We start from the raw sequence: 20,244 nt of genomic DNA, 5'->3' as shown, positions 1-20,244 counted from the left end.
CATTTAGAGGTCACATTTGTTTCGCTCAACTTCTCTTGTCATCTGCATACCAAACTGAAGGGCTGACTACCTCGGCTTTGATTCCTGTTATCTGACATGACCTTTTTTCTTTAAAATAATTGGTGAATTATAATGGACTTCTCCATGCTACTCCCTTTTTCTTCAATGACACTGTGGCTGCAAGAACTGCACTCTGTCTCGTTCGTACTGTGCAGTATTTGTTCTTGAGCTTATCTCATAGCTGCAACATCCAAAGCCCATCATCTATCATATTATATATACATAAATATTCCGTAATAATAGCCACGAGGCATCAAACTGGTACTATTTTTGCTTTTAGCCAGTGGAAAAAGACAGTAGAATAATTAAATTTAGCCAGTGATTCCATAAACTTATGTGACATCTCATATATGGCCTTGATAATCTACTGCCCCAAGTCACGATTAGCTTAGTGGCCGGCTTCACATTATTTCCTCAACAGTTCGTGGGCAGTGCTTTAATGAACCAATAATGTCTCCCAGAATGCCTAGCAAGGTCACTGTGAGGCAGACAAAGGCTGCGGGACCTTTAATGATCTGAATATGTCAAGGAATTTGTATGTTTATTTGCCTTATAGCTCAGTAAATTCTAAAAATACTGGTGAAGCAAATGATAACCAAGTAGTAGAGTTTTCTGGTCCTTGCAGCACTACGTGCACTAAAAAAATTTGTTTCTTGGATGACGACCGAAAGAAATCCACAATACTGCCAATCAGTTAAAAAGGTAATTAAGTTTCTTTGGCCTTGTCCAGTTGAGTTCAGCTTAATTTGGATAATATGACTATATGTTTTAAAAACATCCTGGAATTTTTTTGGGATAGCAATGTATTGTCATTGTGAATGTAAGTTTGCAATAGATGCAGTCAAAAACTAAAAATCCTGTGGTAATCTATGCATTGACTGAAATCATCTCCCTCTACATATACAGCCAGTTGATGAAATTATCTTCATTGGAGGGAAGCCATATGCCGCTAGATTACATATAAAATTAAATTTCACATCCTTAACATTATATCATTTGATAGAGCATCACTGTTTATCTTGACAGCTCATAATGGTGAAAAATGGCAGGATGCTAATTGAAATATATAAACCAGAAATTCAGTTGTGTGATTTAAAGGGGCACTGGAGGCTTGAGCTGCACAGCCAGTCAGGCAGAAAAGACAGCAGGAGCAAATGCTTCCCACTGGCTGCCACTTACCACTAATGTTAGAAAAATGATAAATTAGTCCCGGCATGCTATTTGGAGTCTATGGGTTTACATGTGGGTGTGTATGTGTGCCAGGGTGTGCTTCCTTCCTGTAAAGTGTTGTGTTGCATGCCAACAGTTCACAGTGTGAACAGATGTTAAGTCAGTAATGCCCTGGGTTTCTGCACCACAGTCAGGCATTTTTTAGGGTCCTCAGCTCTGAGAAGGTGTCCATGGAGATGCCTGAATTGCTTTATCGAGCGGAACACAACTAAGGACATGCAGGCTCACAGCAGCTGCCAAAAATACACACAGACACGCAAACATAAACACAGCACTTGCTCCAAGCATGTGCAATACAAACCCACAAACAGAAGGGATACAAATACTCTCGCATTTGAAATAATAATACAAACAGACACACACAAATCTACAGGGTAGCAAGTGCTCTTGAGTTCCCTTTCACCCTGACAGGCTTCTAACAGAGTAATGGACCAACTGCTGTGTGGCTATGGTGGCGACAGCACTAAGCCCACAGGAAACCTTCTCTGAAAGAATATAGACTGTCATGGAAGGAGAACTATAACGAGAAGAATGAGAGCAAGCTTTTCATGAAATGCCAAAAAAATGATATATATAATAACAGGCCTATTGTTTGTCTGTTTAACTACCTTCCTTCCTTCCTTTCTCTCAATCCAACTATTTCATCAGTTTTTTTCATTTTTACACTGTGCTTTAGGATACCTGTTATTTGTTCAAAGCCTGAAACTACACTCTATATTTAGCTGCTGCCTGTCACTGAGACCCTGATGAAGGAGAGGAAAATGAGTGCTGATGTTGGAGACCATGGGAAAGGTTAGCGCTGTCTCTCTGAATAGCATCAGGCTCTCTCTGATCATTCACAGTTATATTGGAGACACTAATATCTATACTTAAGCTTGCCCCCTCCTCAAATTCTGTTGGAGTTGGTATAAAAGATGATGCCAATCAAATTGGAAGAAAAAGAGATAAAAACGATCAAATTCAGAGTTCAGCTGTACATGTGTACAAAAAAGAAGGCAAATGCACATCACAAGTATGATTTGACATGTATTGACAAATTTGAGCAGACGCAGGGATGGAAGCTAAGCCACTCCCTGATGTGTTTATAATGCAACTTTTTATACAGCTGACAGGTGCAGACGCATGCACAAGCAGCAAACTGGCCATTTGAAAGTTTGGGAATTTTCCTCATGGGTTAGTCTTATTAGGGCCATTATTCTTTTTTTTTCTTACTTTGGTATTCATAGCCTATTTGCTTACATACAGATACTCAACAGATGATCTTAGCTGCAGCAATATGACTAGCAAAATTAGTAATCCCAGGTAGCAGATGCCATCCCAACCAAGGCATCTATCACTCTGGCATTTGTGAAGAGTTCAATTCTGTTTGATTTAATTAAATTAAATTAAATTTACTTATACAGCATTAATTAACAACATCTCAAGGCATGCCACAAAGTAAGGTGGGGACTTTACAAAATTATAGAGAGAAACCTGACAAATACAGAGTTCTTTTCTCGCAGCACTTGGCAACAGTAGGAAGAAAAACTGCCTATCTAATAGGAAGAAAACTCTGGCAGAACTGGTTCAGACAGAAGTGAGTAGAGGGCAGGTACTTTATCAGGCTTACATGCTCTGTGCTGTGAACTAGCTAAACAAACTAACTAAATGTTTTTGTTAACTTTGGCGCTCAACACAAGAGCCCTGCTGCAGCTTTGACCATTGCAAAGGTTTAACTGTAAGACTCAGAGCACAAACATTTCAATTTTTTCAGTGTTTTAAAAAAACATTGTCAACTGACTGTAATTACATGATAGATGATTAACATCTGAATTTAGTCATTTATTCTAGATTACTCATCAATTGTTTGTTGCTTTATTAATAATGACAGATAGATTATGAAAGATTAGATTAAATTAAATTAAATTAAATTAAATTAAATTAAATTAAATTAAATTAAATTAAATTAAATTAAAAAATACAATGATCTGTTATTTACTCTAAACAAACAAGTGAACATGGCTCTGACCAAGGAAGGACAGAAAACAGAAGAAGAAGGAGCAGGAACCATCTTCCCACATAAAGGAGCACTACAAAATGTTACTGTGTAACTGTAAAGTAAATTAGATCACAATAAATAATTATAAAATGAATGGCAGGTGTGTTGCAATGTTTTAAATAAATATGATAATGAAACATATTGAGTGATTATCAGTTAAATTTAAGTTGGAATTTTGCTTGCTGTACACAAATATCTGGAGAAAAACATAAAAAGAACAATTTCAGCATTTTATATTTTTGCTTAACACAAACAAGACAAATGAACAGATTGTGTGTGTGTGTGTGTGTGTGTGTGTGTGTGTGTGCGTGTGCGTGTGCGTGTGCGTGTGTGTCTGCATATGTGTGTGCGTGTGTCTGTGTTTTATTATTAAATTAAGGATTTGTTGTTACACAAACGTGTCAGTTCAAATTTGGTGTGTCAAATTGGGGCTGCTTGAGGGCAAATTCCCAGGCTGCTTTTCGTTGCCAGTCTGCTACTGACAAGCAGACATTCTCACAAGTATAATGTACCCAGACAGATGCACGAATTCAGAAACAAAAACAAAAAAAACATAGTAAATGTTGGAAAAAATACAATTTTTGCTGAATTGTAACATATGTTGTGAGCGGCTCTAGTAAAGAAAATTTAGACATACATTTATGTGTTGGGCTTAGGCAGGAGATAAAGTCCTTCTGTAAGGGAATCAAATTCATTTTGGTTAAAATGTGTCAAACTTTATTTTGAAATGTACTTCTTGTGTTGTATGTTGTCATTTCCTGTTATAAAAGAAGTTTTATTTTGAAAAGTCACTTAGCGCCGCAGCGAGCTACAAAAGTAAACGGTACACGGTAAAGACGGTAAGAAGCACAGAGAGAGTAACGAGTGATAAAAAAAAAGGCAACGATAAATGGGAGAGTAAGGTGTAACAAGTTATTTAGCTCCAGCTGATAGTGGCAACAATGTACGGTAATTAAATATTCTCAAGGTTATGGTTTAAAGGAAATACGGTGGTACTTTTGCAGCCAGCTAATGTGACATTTCTGTGTTTTATTTCCCTTTTAGCTCTTACATTGGTCCTGTGTTGAGCTACGTTAGTCTAAGTTGGACTTGCAAACTGCAGCCTGGTTTATGACCTGTAATAAAAGACATTTGACCATCAGTCCTGGCTTTCACTAATTTCGACTGGTACGCTACAGTAAGAACTTGACCATCCCCCACCGCCATGCTGCAAAACGTGCTCCCACGGTCTCTAGCTACAAACCCACAATGGACAGCAGGTCGCAGAAGTTGGTCAGGAAAATAAATAAAGAAAAAAGGAAGGCTACACTAAAAATGGAAGGAGCAGCGGCCTCTTCGGTGAGTCCAGAGGATGTCAATGAAGAAATCGCTATTCTGCATACTCCATTTATGGCTCTACGGCTGCACAGACAAATGCCACCAGCCATTGCCCATCTTCACACCTTGCATCCAAACGAGTCGAGGCAGCGGCAGAGTTGGCTGCAAAAGAGGCAGAATACTAGATATTGCAAGAGGAAAGAAAGCACAAGGAAATGATTAAAGCTCTAGAAGAGCAACACAAGAACTTGAAATGGAAAGATCTGAGCTGGAGCGTCTGCAGGCTGGAAAAGATATGGAAGCAGCTCGAGCCAGATTGGAAGCCTATGACAGAGAAATACAAATATATGATGTCCAATCAGTAAAAAGTGAGCAGGTGAGCCTAAATCCTGCATCTCAGCACCCTGCACCACATCCATCTAAAACAGTTATGTTGTCTGCGCCCATTGGTGTCGCTCAACTAGCACAGGCTGTGCAGGACAGCATTGCAATGAATAGACTTCCTATGCCAGAGCCAACAGTGTTCGATGGTGAACCAATTCAATTTATTGAATGGAAAGCTTCCTTCATGTCACTGATAGACCAAAAGGGCATTTCTGCTGCAGATAAACTGTATTATTTGAAGAAGTATGTCAGTGGTCCAGCTCGTAAATGCCTTGAAGGCACCTTTTTCAGAAATGATGAAGCCGCCTACCAAGACGCTTGGAAAAAACTCAATCAACGATACGGTCAGGCATTTGTTATTCAAAGAGCCTTTAGAGAAAAAACTATCAAGGTGGACAAAAATACAGTCTAAGGATGCTGAAAGACTAAGAAACTTTGCAGACTTCTCACATGCTTACCTGCTAGCGATGCCTCATGTAAAGGGGCTGAAAATATTAAATGATTGTGAGGAAAATCAAAAACTGACACAGAAGTTGTCTGACTGGGCAGCTGCCAGATGAAACCGCCAGGTAACAAAGGCCCTTATGGAAGGAAAAGATTTTCCTAGCTTTAAGGATTTTGCTGCATTTCTGATGCAGGCAGCAGAAGTGGCATGCAATCCAGTCACCTCCATCCATGCACTTCGTTCTTCTGAGGTACGCAGTGACAAAGAGAACCTTAAGGACTTTAAAAGGAATAAAGCATGAAAAGGCACACGACCTGTCTTCATGATGAGAACTACATCTAACATGAAAGGAGAAAGGCATGTGAGTATGGACAGTGCAACACAAAACAAGACAGTGGAAGCTGCTGCTGTTATGTCACTTAATGTTGCCAGAGGAGGACATTCTGCTAGTACTTCAATGATTCTTCCAGTATGTCATCTGTTGCAAACCCATATAAAGAAAAACTTGTCGATGCTTTGTTAGACACTCAAAGTGACACCACATTCATCAATCAAGAAGTGAGTCGTGAACTACAATTGGATAGCTGTCCAATGAAAATAAAACTAACTACCATGATGGGAGAAAATGCAGTTGTAAATAGTGAAAAGGTATCTGGTCTCCGTGTGAGGGGTTACAGCTCTGCAACACACATCCTCCTCCCTGCTGCATATACAAAAGACTATATACCTGCAAACATGTAACATATACCAACCTGTGAAACAGCTAAATGCTGGAGTCATCTGTCACCAATCAAAGATGAAGTCCCACCGCTCCTCAGTTGTGAAGTAGGTCTCTTCATTGGTTATAAGTGTTCCAGAGCTTTAGCACCTAGACAAGTGATCCTAGGCAAAGATGATGAGCCTTATGCTGTTCAAACAGAGTTAGGGTGGAGCATAGTTGGTAGTTCAGCACCTTGGCTCGAAACAAGTCTGACAGACAGCCTTTGCCATCGTGTCGCTGTAAAAGAGATCCCTCCAGCAATTCCCATGGATGTAATTCGGGCATTAGAAAGTGACTTCAAAGAAGTAAGCGAAAATGAAAAAATTGTCTCTAAAGGATCTCATCTTCCTTGGCAAACTTAAAGCAGGCATATGGAAAAATGAACAAGGACAGCATGAGATGCCACTGCCCTTTAAGGGAAGGTCCTACGTGCCTGATAACAGACAGCTTACAGAAGTCAGACTCAACCACCTGAAAAGGAAATTTTGCAGAAATGAAAGATACAAGGAAGATTATGTCAGATACATGAGTGACATCATCGAAAGAGGTGACGTAGAGGAAGTTCAGGATGATGGAGTTCCTGGTGAGAAATGGTGCATCCCACATCGCGGCATCTACCATCCAAAGAAACCAGAAAAACTGCGTGTAGTTTTTGACTGTTCAGCCAAGCATAAAGGAACCTTGAGCACCTTCTGTCAGGACCAGACATGATAAATAACCTAACTGGTGTCCTTGTACGCTTCCGACAACATCCAATGCTCTGATATGCGACATAGAAAAAATGTTTCATCAGTTTAAAGTCTAAAAGAGGGATCGTAACTATCTCTGCTTCTTATGGTGGAAAAATGGAGACTTAAGTGCACAACCATTAGAGTACAGGATGACAGTACATCTCTTTGGTACAGTGTCTTCCCCAGGATGTGCAAACTATGGATTAAAACATTCGGCTCAAGAGAACAGGCTTGCATATCCATTAGGTGCACACTTCATCACCAGAGACTTATGTGGATGATGGTGTCACCAGCACAGAGACAGTGGAAAAGGGCATACAACTGACACGAGAGGCACATGAACTGTGTGCTAAAGGTGGTCTGAGACTCCACAAGTTTGTATCAAATGTGTCATTTTAAACAACATACCAGCATCAGAGCATGCAACAGACAACACAACAAGGAACCTTGCTTTCTGTGAGAAGCAAATTGAGAGAGCACTAGGTTTTCACTGGAACATTAAAAGAGACTGTTTTACATTCAATATCACACCGAAAGACCAACCTCCCTCACGACATGGAATATTATCCACAGTTGCATCTATATACTACCCCCTTGGTTTTGTCGCCCCCTATCTTCTCAGTGGGAAAAGAATCCTACATGAAATGTGTCACCATGGTTGGGATGAGCCTCTGCCTGAGCATCTGAGGCCAAGGTGGGAGCATTGGAGAAAGGATCTCATCAATCTAGAGAAAATACAGATTGCCAGATGTTATTTGCCTGACAACTTTGGAAAAGTGGTATAAAAAGGAACTGCATCATTTCTCGGATGCGAGCACCACTGGATATGGACAGTGTACTTATCTGAGACTCATGAACAAAAATGGAGAAGTGCACTGTGTTTTCATCATGGGTAAATCCCACGTGGCTCCTACCAAAGTAACCACTATTCCAAGGCTAGAACTGACGGCGGCAGCAGTCTCAGTAACAGAGAGGAACATGCTCAAAGAAGAGCTAGTTTACGGTGATGTGGAAGAGTTCTTTTGGACAGACTCTAAAGTAGTTCCAGGATACCTAAACAATGAAGCAAGACATTTTCACACGTTTGTTGCAAACAGGGTACAGAAGATTCGCAACAGCACAAGGCCTGAGCAATGGTTTTATGTTTCCACCAATGAAAACCTTGCAGATAACTCATCCAGGGGAAAACAGTGGATGAACTGCTGTCATCTAATTGGCTCATCGGTCCTCAGTTCCTGTGGGAAAGAGAAATTCATCCTCCAGGAAGAGAAACCATGGAACTTCCAATCGGGGATCCAGAAGTTAAAAAGGTTCAAACACTGCAAACAGTGACTGGAAAGGTGAGCCTTACTGACCGCCTGGTAAAGTTTTCATCATGGTCTCAGGCTGTTAGTGCTGTGGCACGTCTCAGACGGAGACTGCTAAAGGACAAGTCAAACGCACACTCTACTGTGAGTGAAAGAGAAAATACAGGGCTCAGAATCATCAAAGATCTGCAAAAACAAGCATATCAGGAAGAAATAAAGACACTAAGCATAGAGAATCAGCTACCAAGGAACAACAAGCTATATCATCTTGATGTCTTTTTAGACAGAGATGGTGTGCTTAAGGTGGAAGGAAGACTACGTTGTTCAAATCTTCCCAGCTCATGCAAGCATCTAACAGTCATTCCCAGAGAGCATCATATCACAAAACTGATAACTGCACATTGCCATGAAAGGAGACCTGTAGAAGGACAGAAAATGAGTGATCTCCCAAGAGAAAGGATGGAAGCTTCTCCACCTTTTACATACGGTGGCATGGATTGTTTTGGTCCATTCCTGACTAAACAAGGACGAAAAGAACACAAGATATCGCCTGCTCTTTGCATGCTTTTATTCTCGTGCCATTCATGTTGAGATGTTAGAGGATCTGTCAACAGATGCCTTCATTAATGGTCTACGCTGCTTTATTGCATTAAGAGGCTCAGTTAGACAAATTAAATGTGATCAGGGTACCAATTTTGTCGGTGCCAAAAATGAACTGAATGCAGCACTCCAGGAAGTTGATGCTGAGAGACTGGCAACCTTCCTTGCAGAAAAACAATGTGATTTTGTCTTTAATGTACCTGATGCAAGTCATGCTGGTGGAGTATGGGAGCGACAAATAAGGACTGTAAGAAATGTTCTCAAGTCTACACTCTCACTTTCTCCTGGTAGACTCAACGACGCCTCCCTAAGGTTTATAATAATTGTATGAGGTTGCTGCAATCGTGAACAGTCGCCCTCTTACAACAGATAACTTAGATGATCCAAACAGTTTGGAACCACTCACTTCTAATCACCTCATCACCATGAAAGCCACCACTGCATTACCTGCCCCGGGCAAGTTTGTGAGAGAGGATCTATATGGACAAAAAAGATGGCGCCAAGTGCAATATCCAGCCGAACAGTTTTGGAGTCATTGGAGGAAGGAGTATCTCCATAACATCACAACCAGACAACGATGGCACACACCTAAGAGAAACATTCAAGCAGGTGACATCGTGATGGACACGGATGAAACACAGCCAAGATCTGTGTGGAGACTGGGAAGAGTCTCAGAGACAGTGATGGATAAAGATGGACTTGTCAGGAGAGCTACGATATTTCTTGGTGATAGAAATCTGAACAAAAGAGGTGAACGTATAAGCAAAGCATCTGTGGTAGAACGCCCAGTTCATAAGTTAGTTCTGCTACTAGAAGCCCCTTAAGTGTAAGTGTCATGTAAAAACTGAAGGCGCTAATGTACGTGTTCTACAAAAGTCTTTTTATGTTAAGAAATTATTTGTGTTTTAAGTTGACTCATAGGTAAAACACTTAATAATTTAGTGGGAGTGTAAAGGACCCAAATTCATTTTGGTTAAAATGTGTGGAACTTTATTTTGAAATGTACTTCTTGTGTTGTATGTTGTCATTTCCTGTTATAAAAGAAGTTTTATTTTGAAAGGTCACTTAGCCCGCGAAGCAAGCTACAAAAGTAAACGGTACACGGTAAAGACGGTAAGAAGCACACAGAGAGTAACCGGGAGAGTAAACGGGAGAGTAAGGTGTAACAAGGAATTTAGCTCCAGTTGAAAGTGGCAACAAGGTACGGTAATTAAATATTCTCAAGGTTATAGTTTAAAGGAAATACGGTGGTACTTTTGAAGCAAGCTAATGTGGGATTTCTGTGTTTTATTTCCGTTTTAGCTCTTACGTTCGTCCTATGTTGAGCTACGTTGGTCTAAGTTGGACTTGCAAACTGCAGCCTGGTTTATGACATGTAATAAAAGACGTTTGATCGTCAGTCCTGGCTTTCACTAATTTCGACTGGTACGCTACACCTTCTATAAGTAAAAACTTGCTGAAAAATATTCAGACAGGTCCAGACAGCTCATCTATACGACTGTATCAAGACTCTATCAAGGCTTGGTTCTTTGCTTTCCTGTCAGCCTCATTCAAATATATTGACTGACTACATATGATTGATAAATGGTTGGGGTGGCTTTTTCATTCAGGTTAGTACCCAAATAAATCAGAGAAGAACTGAAGCTTTAAATTAATGCAAATTTGTCAAAACATGGAAGGCGGAATGTAACTGATAATGCTGCCTTGAACATTAGACTTTTAAGTGTTATCTGGTTTGTTTAGAAGCCAACTAGTTTAACTAATAACACATGCATCTACATCTACAATAAGATAGACAAAATGTATAGTTTGGACTATTCCTTGGTTCTGGGATCACAGTTCATTTTCTTTACAGCTGAGAAATGAAAACTAATACATAAATGAACAATTTTGCCATTTATTCTAACAAAAAAAAACATTTTAAATGATGTTAAATTTCTCTGTAACAATAACTCAAGTGCAATCATTTATATGTGATTCATGCGTTGGAGAAATGATTGCACCAGGAACTGCAATCCCAGCCTTAATTTAACATATGAACCTACAATAATGAGAAATTATTGGCATTTGACCTAAATTGAAATTCACAAATGTTTCATCTGTATCTGAAACAGAATGCACGATCTCAGCAAGTTCATAGCATAACTCTAATATTTTTTTAATGAAGGCTTTTAAAATATTAAATAATGTATGTCTCACATAATAAAGTTTTTACAATACATATCTAAAACATAAAATATGTATTAGTTTCTTTTTATTTAAGTTATTCCAATACATGTGTAGGTATACTAATTTCAGACCATTGTTTGTCTAAGGATTAAGAATAACACTAAGATGCAGCTGTAAGCCCAAAACTAAACAAGCAGGTATAGATGTATTTGTTGTTATCTTACTGAGGTAAGTACTGTAAAGGTTAAAAAATTCAATTTCACTCTTTGATGTTGGCACTTAGCTTGTTTCTAAATGAATGTCAATGTATATTACCACATAATGACACTTCAGTAGAAACCCAGAAAGGAAGCCTCTAAATTTCCTCACCAAAAATCCCATCTGAGTCTCAACTGCAGCAAACAGAATGAATTTCGAAAAGTTCAAAAGTGTCTTCTTTTTCTGGTAATTGCCCCCCTTAGGTTTGTGCACTTATGCAATAAGCTGCCTGGGGGAGTCAGAGGGATTCTGAATTTATATGAACCTGACTCTTTGACATGACAGCAAAATTCATGCAAACAAAAACATACACACAAACAGGCACACCCATAGCCCAAAAGAGTAAATAATTTATCACAACTTTCCTGTTATTCATGATTTTTATTTACAGGGAATCACATCCTGAATGAAAGAGAATGTGTAGGGACAGTCATTTAGTTCGAAGAGAGGGACAGATACTGAGCATAAAATTAAAAATTTGCATCGAAGTTACACACTGTACATCTTCTCTCTGCCATCCAACCCTCCATCCTCATCTTTACCTCCTCTTTCTTTTAAGAACTCTCTTTCATTTAACTGAAAATGATTTTGGCAACACAAAGGTCAGGTGTATAATTGAAGTAGTGTTTTAAAGGGTTTCAAGGTTGTGCGTCAACCGCTCAATAATATGTGAAAAAGGTTCCAGGAAGTTATATATATACTTGTATGTGTGTGTGTGTGTGTGTGTGTGTGTGTGTGTGTGTGCGTGTGTTGCTGAAGATGTGTACTGTCACACCTTTAGCAACATTGCCATGGGTTGTGTCAAAGTGTTTGCGCTATCAAGCCTTCAGGACTGTCAAAGTGTGTTTGTGAGAGCGCAGTATGTGACAAGGTGCACAGTTGTGTGTTATACCGTTACACTGTTACACCATATCATGCATCTGTCTATAAGGTATATACAACACTCAAGATCAGTCTTATTTGTCACATGCAACTTCAGAAATGTGTCAACATTTGTGTGAAGGCATTATGCATGTCATTTTGGCAGCAACATCAGTGTTTTGTCAAAGCACCACACAGCAGGAGCAACACTGTCCTTGTCCAGTAACATCACATTACCATGTGAAGGGAAAAAGAGACTTGATATGTATTAGTGTGTGTATGTGTGCAAGGTGAAGCTATACAATGTTGCAGTCAACATTAACAAGTCAGTGTGATAGAGGTTTACACATACACTAGGTCCATATCCCAGAGGTTAAACCATCTAAACTATCCTCTGCTGTCAAATGCTTTATAAGGTTTTCCATATGGATTAACACATTTTATCTTTTCTTATAACAAAGTCAAACTAATAGTGACCTAAAGATGCACACTTATGCACACACACCAAGTCTGTATATTTGAAAACATCAGTGAAATTATGACCACCAAACTCCAACAAACACGTGCAATTTATGGACACACACACAGAGTAATTTTTCTATGACTTCAAAAGACAATACATTGCCTTACATAGAGTACGCTTAGGCTAACCTTAACCTTATCTACTAGTTGCCTAACCCCAACTGTTAGGTAAACCTAACTTAACCCTGACAATACAAAACACCTTTAAATTTAATATTTTGCATTATGGAGGAGTTTTTCTGTTTTGTCCCGATAAAAATTGCAAGGCCAAAAAAAGTGCCTGTGAATAGAGATTGAGGTCCCCACAGTATAGTAATATCTGCCCACACACGCACACGCACACACACACACACACACACACACACACACACACACACACACACACACACACACACAGGGCTTCAATGTTACCTGATGCTGCTCATGCTGCCTGCCTCTGATCCCAACTTGCATCTCTCCAACTGGGTGGCAACAATCTGACGTTCAGCCTCCAGTTCTCTGGTCAGACGTTCAAACTGAAGCTCCTGAAGAGATGGAGGAAAACAAAGTGTATTACACAGGAAAAGAGACAAGGTCAGAGAGAAAACTGTGGTTCAGCTGGGAACCTCACAGGTATGAAAGTTTAGAACTGAGAGCCAGCTAGCAGAATCATGACAGTATTTCTGTGTGAATAATAAAACTGTCGTAGGATAAGTGAGGTATTGTCAGCTTCAAGTCCTGGAAACACCTTAGGGCTGGAAGACAGCTGCGCAATAGTTAAAATGAAGTGCCATCATTAACACAGATATGATTGACAGGTGAGAAAAGGTGTTAGGCGGTGATTGGTTGAAAGCGTTCTAAATATGTGAGCAAAAAAGCCCCTTAATCCAATCCACTGTGTGGTGCTTGAGGGTTGTCACTGGAGAAGTTGAAGAGTACTGAAACTGGGTTACAAAGTATGATTCTGGCTAACAAAGATATTTGTGGAATTCCTTCATGAAACATATTCGCTATCCCCAGATGAGTTGTTTTCCTGTTTGGTTCGACAATGTTCCCATTTGAAAAGCGACACAATCTTAAAAAGCAGAAAGACAACAATTAAAACAAAAGTGCTTTTTTTCCTCCATTGGGTAGATATTAATGTTTTACTGGCTGAATTCTTTAATTCTGTAATTGTAATTGTATAACGACAAATCTATTTTAGGTCTTTATACTACTCAGATGACTTGTGATGCAAATGGTATAATTCTGTTCTGGATCTTGCAATCCAACAACCACTACTCACAGGCATGTTATTCACAAAGGACGTCGTCTGGGCAGACATGCTGTGCATACATTACTTTTTCATCTGCACTGCAAAACTTTACTGTATGTGTGGCTGAAACCTGGCAGGTTACATGTTTCTGTCAGGTTACACACATATATCTCCTTGTTTTAGGGCTGGTAGAACCTGGGGGAAGCTGACAACACATGAATGTACCTGGTTGTGCATCCATGCGTGCTGATGCATTAACTATTTAAGTTGCTTACTGGCTGTGATTCAGACAAATGGAGAATTCAAAGCAGAAACCACTATGTACAAGTATGTGCATGCATGCATGTGTGTGTTCGTTCACTTTCAAGTTAATCACAGCCACATGGAAGTGGATCAATAGAGCACTGAACGCCACCCCATTGAAGATATTTGGTATGATGACTGGGCGCATGTGTGCAAGACCAAGACAAAGAGCTCACGAGCAAGACGTAGAGAGAGTGCATGCTGGTTCGATTGGTTTTCTGCAAGCCATTTGAAGCTCTGAATAAGTTGATCCCCAGTCGCTATCGCAAGTCTCCAACCTCAATCCTGTCTCCTCCCCAGCACTACAGAGCACAATGCAATTCATCTTCCTCCCTCTCCCGCAACCGTTTTTCATGCATGCTTCCAGCAAAGGCTTACTCATAAATATACGCTCTTTTCTCTTTCCTTGTCTTCTTCTACACATAGCGACATTCTTGCATTCTCCCGCTTTTCTCTTTCTGCTCCTGTCTCTTCCACTCCAACAAATACACACAGTTTCACTCAAGTGCCAATAGCAACCCCCAGACACATGCATTGTATGTAGTACTAGTAGAAGTAGCTCACTGCCCTCATAGTTGGAACTTCCGTCATCTGTGAAGAATTATTATTAAATGGAATATTAATCCCGTTAGTACGTTCCTCATAACTGAAAGTGTTATTAAGAATATCTTATGCCATGAGAGCCCTTCTCATTCACAGTTTTCTCTGTTTTCTATCCATTCATTCAACTTCTCCAGGCTTTTCTCTGTCCATCTCCGTACTTCCTATCAACAACCCCTCTCTGGATTTTCCTAACTGCAACGATATAAATCCAGCACAACAAAGCAGCAGGTTCAGCCATCCCTGTGATTTGCAAAGCGAGGTAACGCTGGGAATTTGAGCAGGGTCTATTAAACCCTCTGGACCCGTAATTCTAAATTACAGCTTTGTTTTACAGCAGGGTGCTTCGCATCAAAGCTCTGCTCTGCTCCCCACAGCAGCCTTCTTTGTCACCTTGCTTGCCACAGATGCAACTGGTTTAAATCCTCAAGGTGTAAAAATGCAAATCCTTGCACCTTTAGTGGCACTATGCTAATTGATGATATATAATGCCTCAGTGCTAAAGTATCTTAAATACCTTCTAAGTTACCTATGCTAAAACAGATGGTAAACCAGGAAGGGCAAATTATCAGAGTGAAATTTGTCAAATTATGCACAACCCATTGTCACAAGTTTTATTCATTCAGATCCCTTTCCTCAGGAACTGGTATGTTATTGATATGTCATGATTAATGATGCCTTTAAGGATAAATTACCACTGAGAGAGACTTTCACATTTGTGACTTTGCCAGAGGGCATGTAAGTATTTCCACCTGACGAGTGAGTTTAACTGATTTGTCCAAATATGTGCCGCTGTGTATTCTGATTAGCTGAAAATACAAGGCACACATGAAGCTATTATAATTAATATAAAAACAGCAGGGTTCTTAGCTGCACTTTTAGTGTTTAAGGTATCATTATTAATGGTAAAAGATCCTCTAGAGGGCTTTTGTTCAATGCAAAAAAACTTTGATTTATGTCACTTGGAGACTTGTGCTTTGCTTTTTTGTAGTTTGTTGTAAATAAAATTGTACACCACTGTGTTGTGAACATGATTAAATTCAGATACCAACAAGTTGCTGCAAAACATTGTCAGTACAGACATACAAAAATTCTGACACTGCCGTAATTACTACACTTAAGAAGTCTTTAAAAAAAGATCAGAAACTTATCATCAAGAAGTGTCTGTAATGTTTTTGAGAATAATTTATTTTGTTGAATTATGTTTTTAGCACAGCACACATTTGCCAGCTCAATAACGTTTGACTCAATAAAAGCTTTCTCGCTCATCAGCCAAAAATGCAAAAATCATGACATGCAGTAAATTCAACCTGACATAAACATAAAATCTACAGATGGAGTGAAAGTAAAATTTCATTTAATGATGAAAAAAATTACAATAGCTGAAGTAAACTGGGCATTTTCTCCAACAGAGCAAGTCCTGCTCACATAATGTAAATGTAACTAGAATGAAAAATTAAGCATCTGCAAGTAATTCAATTTGGCACACAAATGAACTGTAAGACTAGGAGAGGTTGACTTTTAGGAAATATTAAAACACATGAAGACATAAATGGTATGTCTTACAGATATCTGTGCCACATAACAGTAAAAATCCTTGGTACTTGGACAATATCTTCAAGATGATACAGTGAATTTAGAGTTAAGTGCAACAGTTTTTTTCCTGTTATACATTACAAGACCAGTAAGCTGTCTCGTTAATGGAGAAAACTGATCATGTCATGGCTTTAAAATGTTACTTGAACATCATTCTCCTTACAATAGTCAATAATGCTGAGGCAGGATCATTGCATAGCTAGGATCACCATAAACTTCACCATGTGATCCTATCAATATTCAAATCAAAGGGTGAGACTTGCCTTACCAGCGATTTTCATTGTTGTGCAGGTGTGTTGAAAATCCCTGATGCTCTGCAGATTCCATAAGTAGTAAGCTAATTACCAAACACTCTGTTTTGCATGGAGGATAGATTACCTTGATACAAGCATGGACCACAGTTCAACAAATCCAAAAGTGATGAGTTGGGAATTTCAGGTTGCGCTTCATCGGAGGATTTCTGTTAAAATGCACAAGATGTAGCATTCCACAATGTTGTATATGTGTTGTATGTGTCTCCGGCTCTTTCTCAAGGATAAATAAAAGACAGAAAGCAGCAGCCGCAGTCAGCCACAAAAGGTCTCTATGGCAACTGTCGAACCACATTCACCCTCCCGGCTTTATAAATTAGGTCCCGACTCCTCCCACACACAGTCACTGGCCTTTCGCATACCTGACCTGCTGTCACAAAGTTGTCTACCTATGTAGTTATCACTTGCTCTCATACAAAAAAAAAGTGCTGCTGGAGGGCTGGGTGCAAGTCATAAGAGTTCTGGAGTGACAGAATGTACATTGTGTGAACCCTGTGATACTTCTGCAGAATGTTTGCTACTTATAACAATGTATGCACAAAATACATTTTTCCAGTGGTAAACTTCTCTGAATGAACAGTGAAAGTCACTATACAAACTCTGTTTCAAACAAGTTTCTTTCAGGTTACTGTAAGGTCAAAGAAAAAAAACCTCTGGGACAGTTTTGGGAACACGCTGGCACTATTTGACTTTGTTTTTTCCCATTAGTTTGGTCTGACAAAGTTTTGTGGTGCTCCCCAGGTGCCAAAGTCAACCTTGGACAGAGAACACAGTTTACTTATACCTGGAGAGAGACGACCAGATTTTGAGATTCTATGTGAGCAATATTTACTTGTCTGTCCCAATTTCAGCTTCACTTTCTAGAACATGTCAGTGGGTAATCACTGCTAACTGATAGATGCATAACAATTAAATCATTGTTTCAGCTTTGCAGCCTTTAAAATTTTGCATTTTGTATTACAACCAACACACAGCTGTGCTTGAAGTTTAAAATTTAAAAAAAGTCAAGGAAATAAGAATCAAAACACGTTTGGTCGCAAAACCGATCCCACATTTACATCCTGTGTTACCTTAGCACAAAAATGACTGTATATATATTGTCTCTGGTGCCCTTATTGCATATAAAAATCCATGTGCAGATACAATCTTGCACCTGTGTACATGAATACATATGCTCATATAAAATCCACTCCACTCCAAAGCATTAAATTCTAATAGCTCTGGAGGCACTATTCAGGGGTGATATCTGACCTCCCTGTGAAGAAGGATGGGAGAAAATGAAATTCGCCTGTAGGGATCCAGAGAGCTTCACGCAATCCAATAGCAAAACCTGTGTGCCAGCTTTTCTTCAAATAAAAACATAACCAAACCACAGAGAAGGAAAATAAAATAGCAAAATAAAGAGTCAACATCTTTTAACCCCACATTGCCTCTGTAACATTTCTATTAAGGGGCTTTCAGAATGTGGTCTTCTACATTAGCCAACATGATATACAGTGTTCTTTGTCATTTCCATTTGTGTTGTATATGTGAAATATGAGCTTCAAATCATAGTAAACACAATTTATATTCTCAATAGATTTTATTTAGAATCAGAACCACAGTACTGTTCTTTCGCAGTTTTAAGCTAAATTTTCCCACTTGCCACCATAAAGTCACTGCGTGTGACTGCCTCAAGATAGGGCCCAATCATTATAAAGTGGCCTATGGGCAGACATTAACAGTGCTGTTTTTGGATGGGAGACAAAAGGCAATCAAATAGAGCTATGACCTTCTAGTTGAGAAGTAGCTCTCTTTTTTTATCCTTTTACTGCCCGTCCTCAATCAGCAAAGAGGAGGGGGAAAAAAAAACTCTGATGAGATGAGTGGAATGAAGGAGTACGAAAGGAAAGTGTGAATGGGAGCTGGTAAAAAGGTCACTTTCTTCTCCTCTGCCACTCCTATGCATATTAATATTCCTCACACAGTAGCAATCACCCCTGTTCCTCCTCTCTAAACTTACATTTGCGGTTCATGTAGTCAAGGTATGGTTCAAATATAGCTGGGATTCATTTCAGCCTTGCTCTCCTTCCTCTGCTTGTCTTGTCTGTCACTTTAATGAGTGTGAAACACCACGAGTCAAGAGAAGAGCACCGAGGAGGGAGGGAAGACTGGAGGAGAGGAAAGAGATGACATGAGGAAGAAAGATGGAGGCGACGTCTCTGCTGATGAACACTACATGAGATGATGGCCAGGGGAGAGACACCTTATCTACTCCCTCTGAATGTATATGTGTGTGCAAAAGAAAAGACAAGAAAACGGATTAAAAGACTGGCAGGATGGTGTTAAACAGTTATTCTCAAACAATGTCAGTATTATATATCTGACTCTCTACAACGAGGTTTATCATTACCTGCCATGGGGCATACGTGTCTGTATGTTCTTGTATTTCTATCCATGTGGGTCCAAGCATTGGGTTGTACGCTTAGAAGTAAAGAAGAACTAAGTTTGTTGTGTGAGTGTATGTGTGTTAGTTCACTCAGTGGAGGATTTTCTTTAAAGGTAATTCCCATTCATCGCAGCTTGGATTACCTTTTTGAAGAGCTTCCAATTGACTGAGTACGGTGATACACTGTACTCAGCAAAGTAATTGGTGAGATCTGGGACCATGACAACACTGCAAAAACACTTTATTTCACTAGGAGATAAAACAGAAAATGATCGTATCCATAATGCTGTTCCAGGATACACTAGAAAACTGTCTGTGCACAAAGTGTTTCAAACAAGAGGGCAGTAAAAATGAAGATAGATAATCATAATGGACAGTTTGGGGGATTGTTTTACAGTTTAACTTGATTGACCAAAAAAAAAATATTCAAGTTGTAATAAGTATAAATTATTCTGTAATGTTACTATTAACTTTTGGGCTAAACTGAAAGAATATCAGCCTTCATATAGAGAGAAGAACAAGGATGGATGTGTGTGTGTTGCTGTCCATGTGTGCACATCTGCGTGTAGGTGTGTACGCAGGTGCTCCAGCCATCTGGAAAACATTGGTGATACTAGACAAAAAGAAAATTGCACAGCTCAGTGTGGCTTCATTCTGCATCGACTTTGCACATTAACACCTATCCTTTTCCATAACACATGATTCATCATTGTTGTACACTAGAGACACTACTCCTTCCTAGTGCTGTGATGACTGGCCTTTTCTCTATTAGCCTTTGTCAAACAAAATTCAGTTTACATTAGCAGCTATACCTAAGGGGTGCTCTTTAATGTGGTTATGGATATGAAAGCAATGCAATGGACGGCACATCAGTACTGATAATAGGAAGAATTTCCCTTGAAGGCATAATAGCTCATCAACACAAAGGCAGAAAAATAAAAGCACAACTTCTACAACAATGATTGTGAATGATAATAATGAAAATATTAATAGCAAAAAGAGAAGATGGAAATTAACACAAAGTAGTCCATTTAATCTAATCTAGTGGAAGCATGTAAATAATAAAATGTTTGCTATTAACTTCACAACA

General features: G+C 39.3%; 1 protein-coding gene across 5 annotated transcripts in view; it reads right to left on the bottom strand.

Moving 5' to 3' along the window:
• ctnnd2a (catenin (cadherin-associated protein), delta 2a) overlaps positions 1 to 20,244 on the bottom strand; it is a 271,300-nt gene that overhangs the window by 172,548 nt on the left and 78,508 nt on the right. For all 5 annotated transcript variants that reach the window (XM_035943707.2, XM_035943706.2, XM_035943711.2 and 2 more), the window contains one exon: positions 13,094 to 13,206. In XM_035943707.2, coding sequence (XP_035799600.1) covers positions 13,094 to 13,206 — 113 coding nt within the window. The remainder of the gene's footprint in view (positions 1 to 13,093; positions 13,207 to 20,244) is intronic.

This window comes from Amphiprion ocellaris, chromosome 22 (genome assembly GCF_022539595.1).
Source record: "Amphiprion ocellaris isolate individual 3 ecotype Okinawa chromosome 22, ASM2253959v1, whole genome shotgun sequence".
NCBI lineage: Eukaryota > Metazoa > Chordata > Actinopteri > Pomacentridae > Amphiprion > Amphiprion ocellaris.
This window is presented reverse-complemented; position numbering and strand designations above follow the sequence as displayed.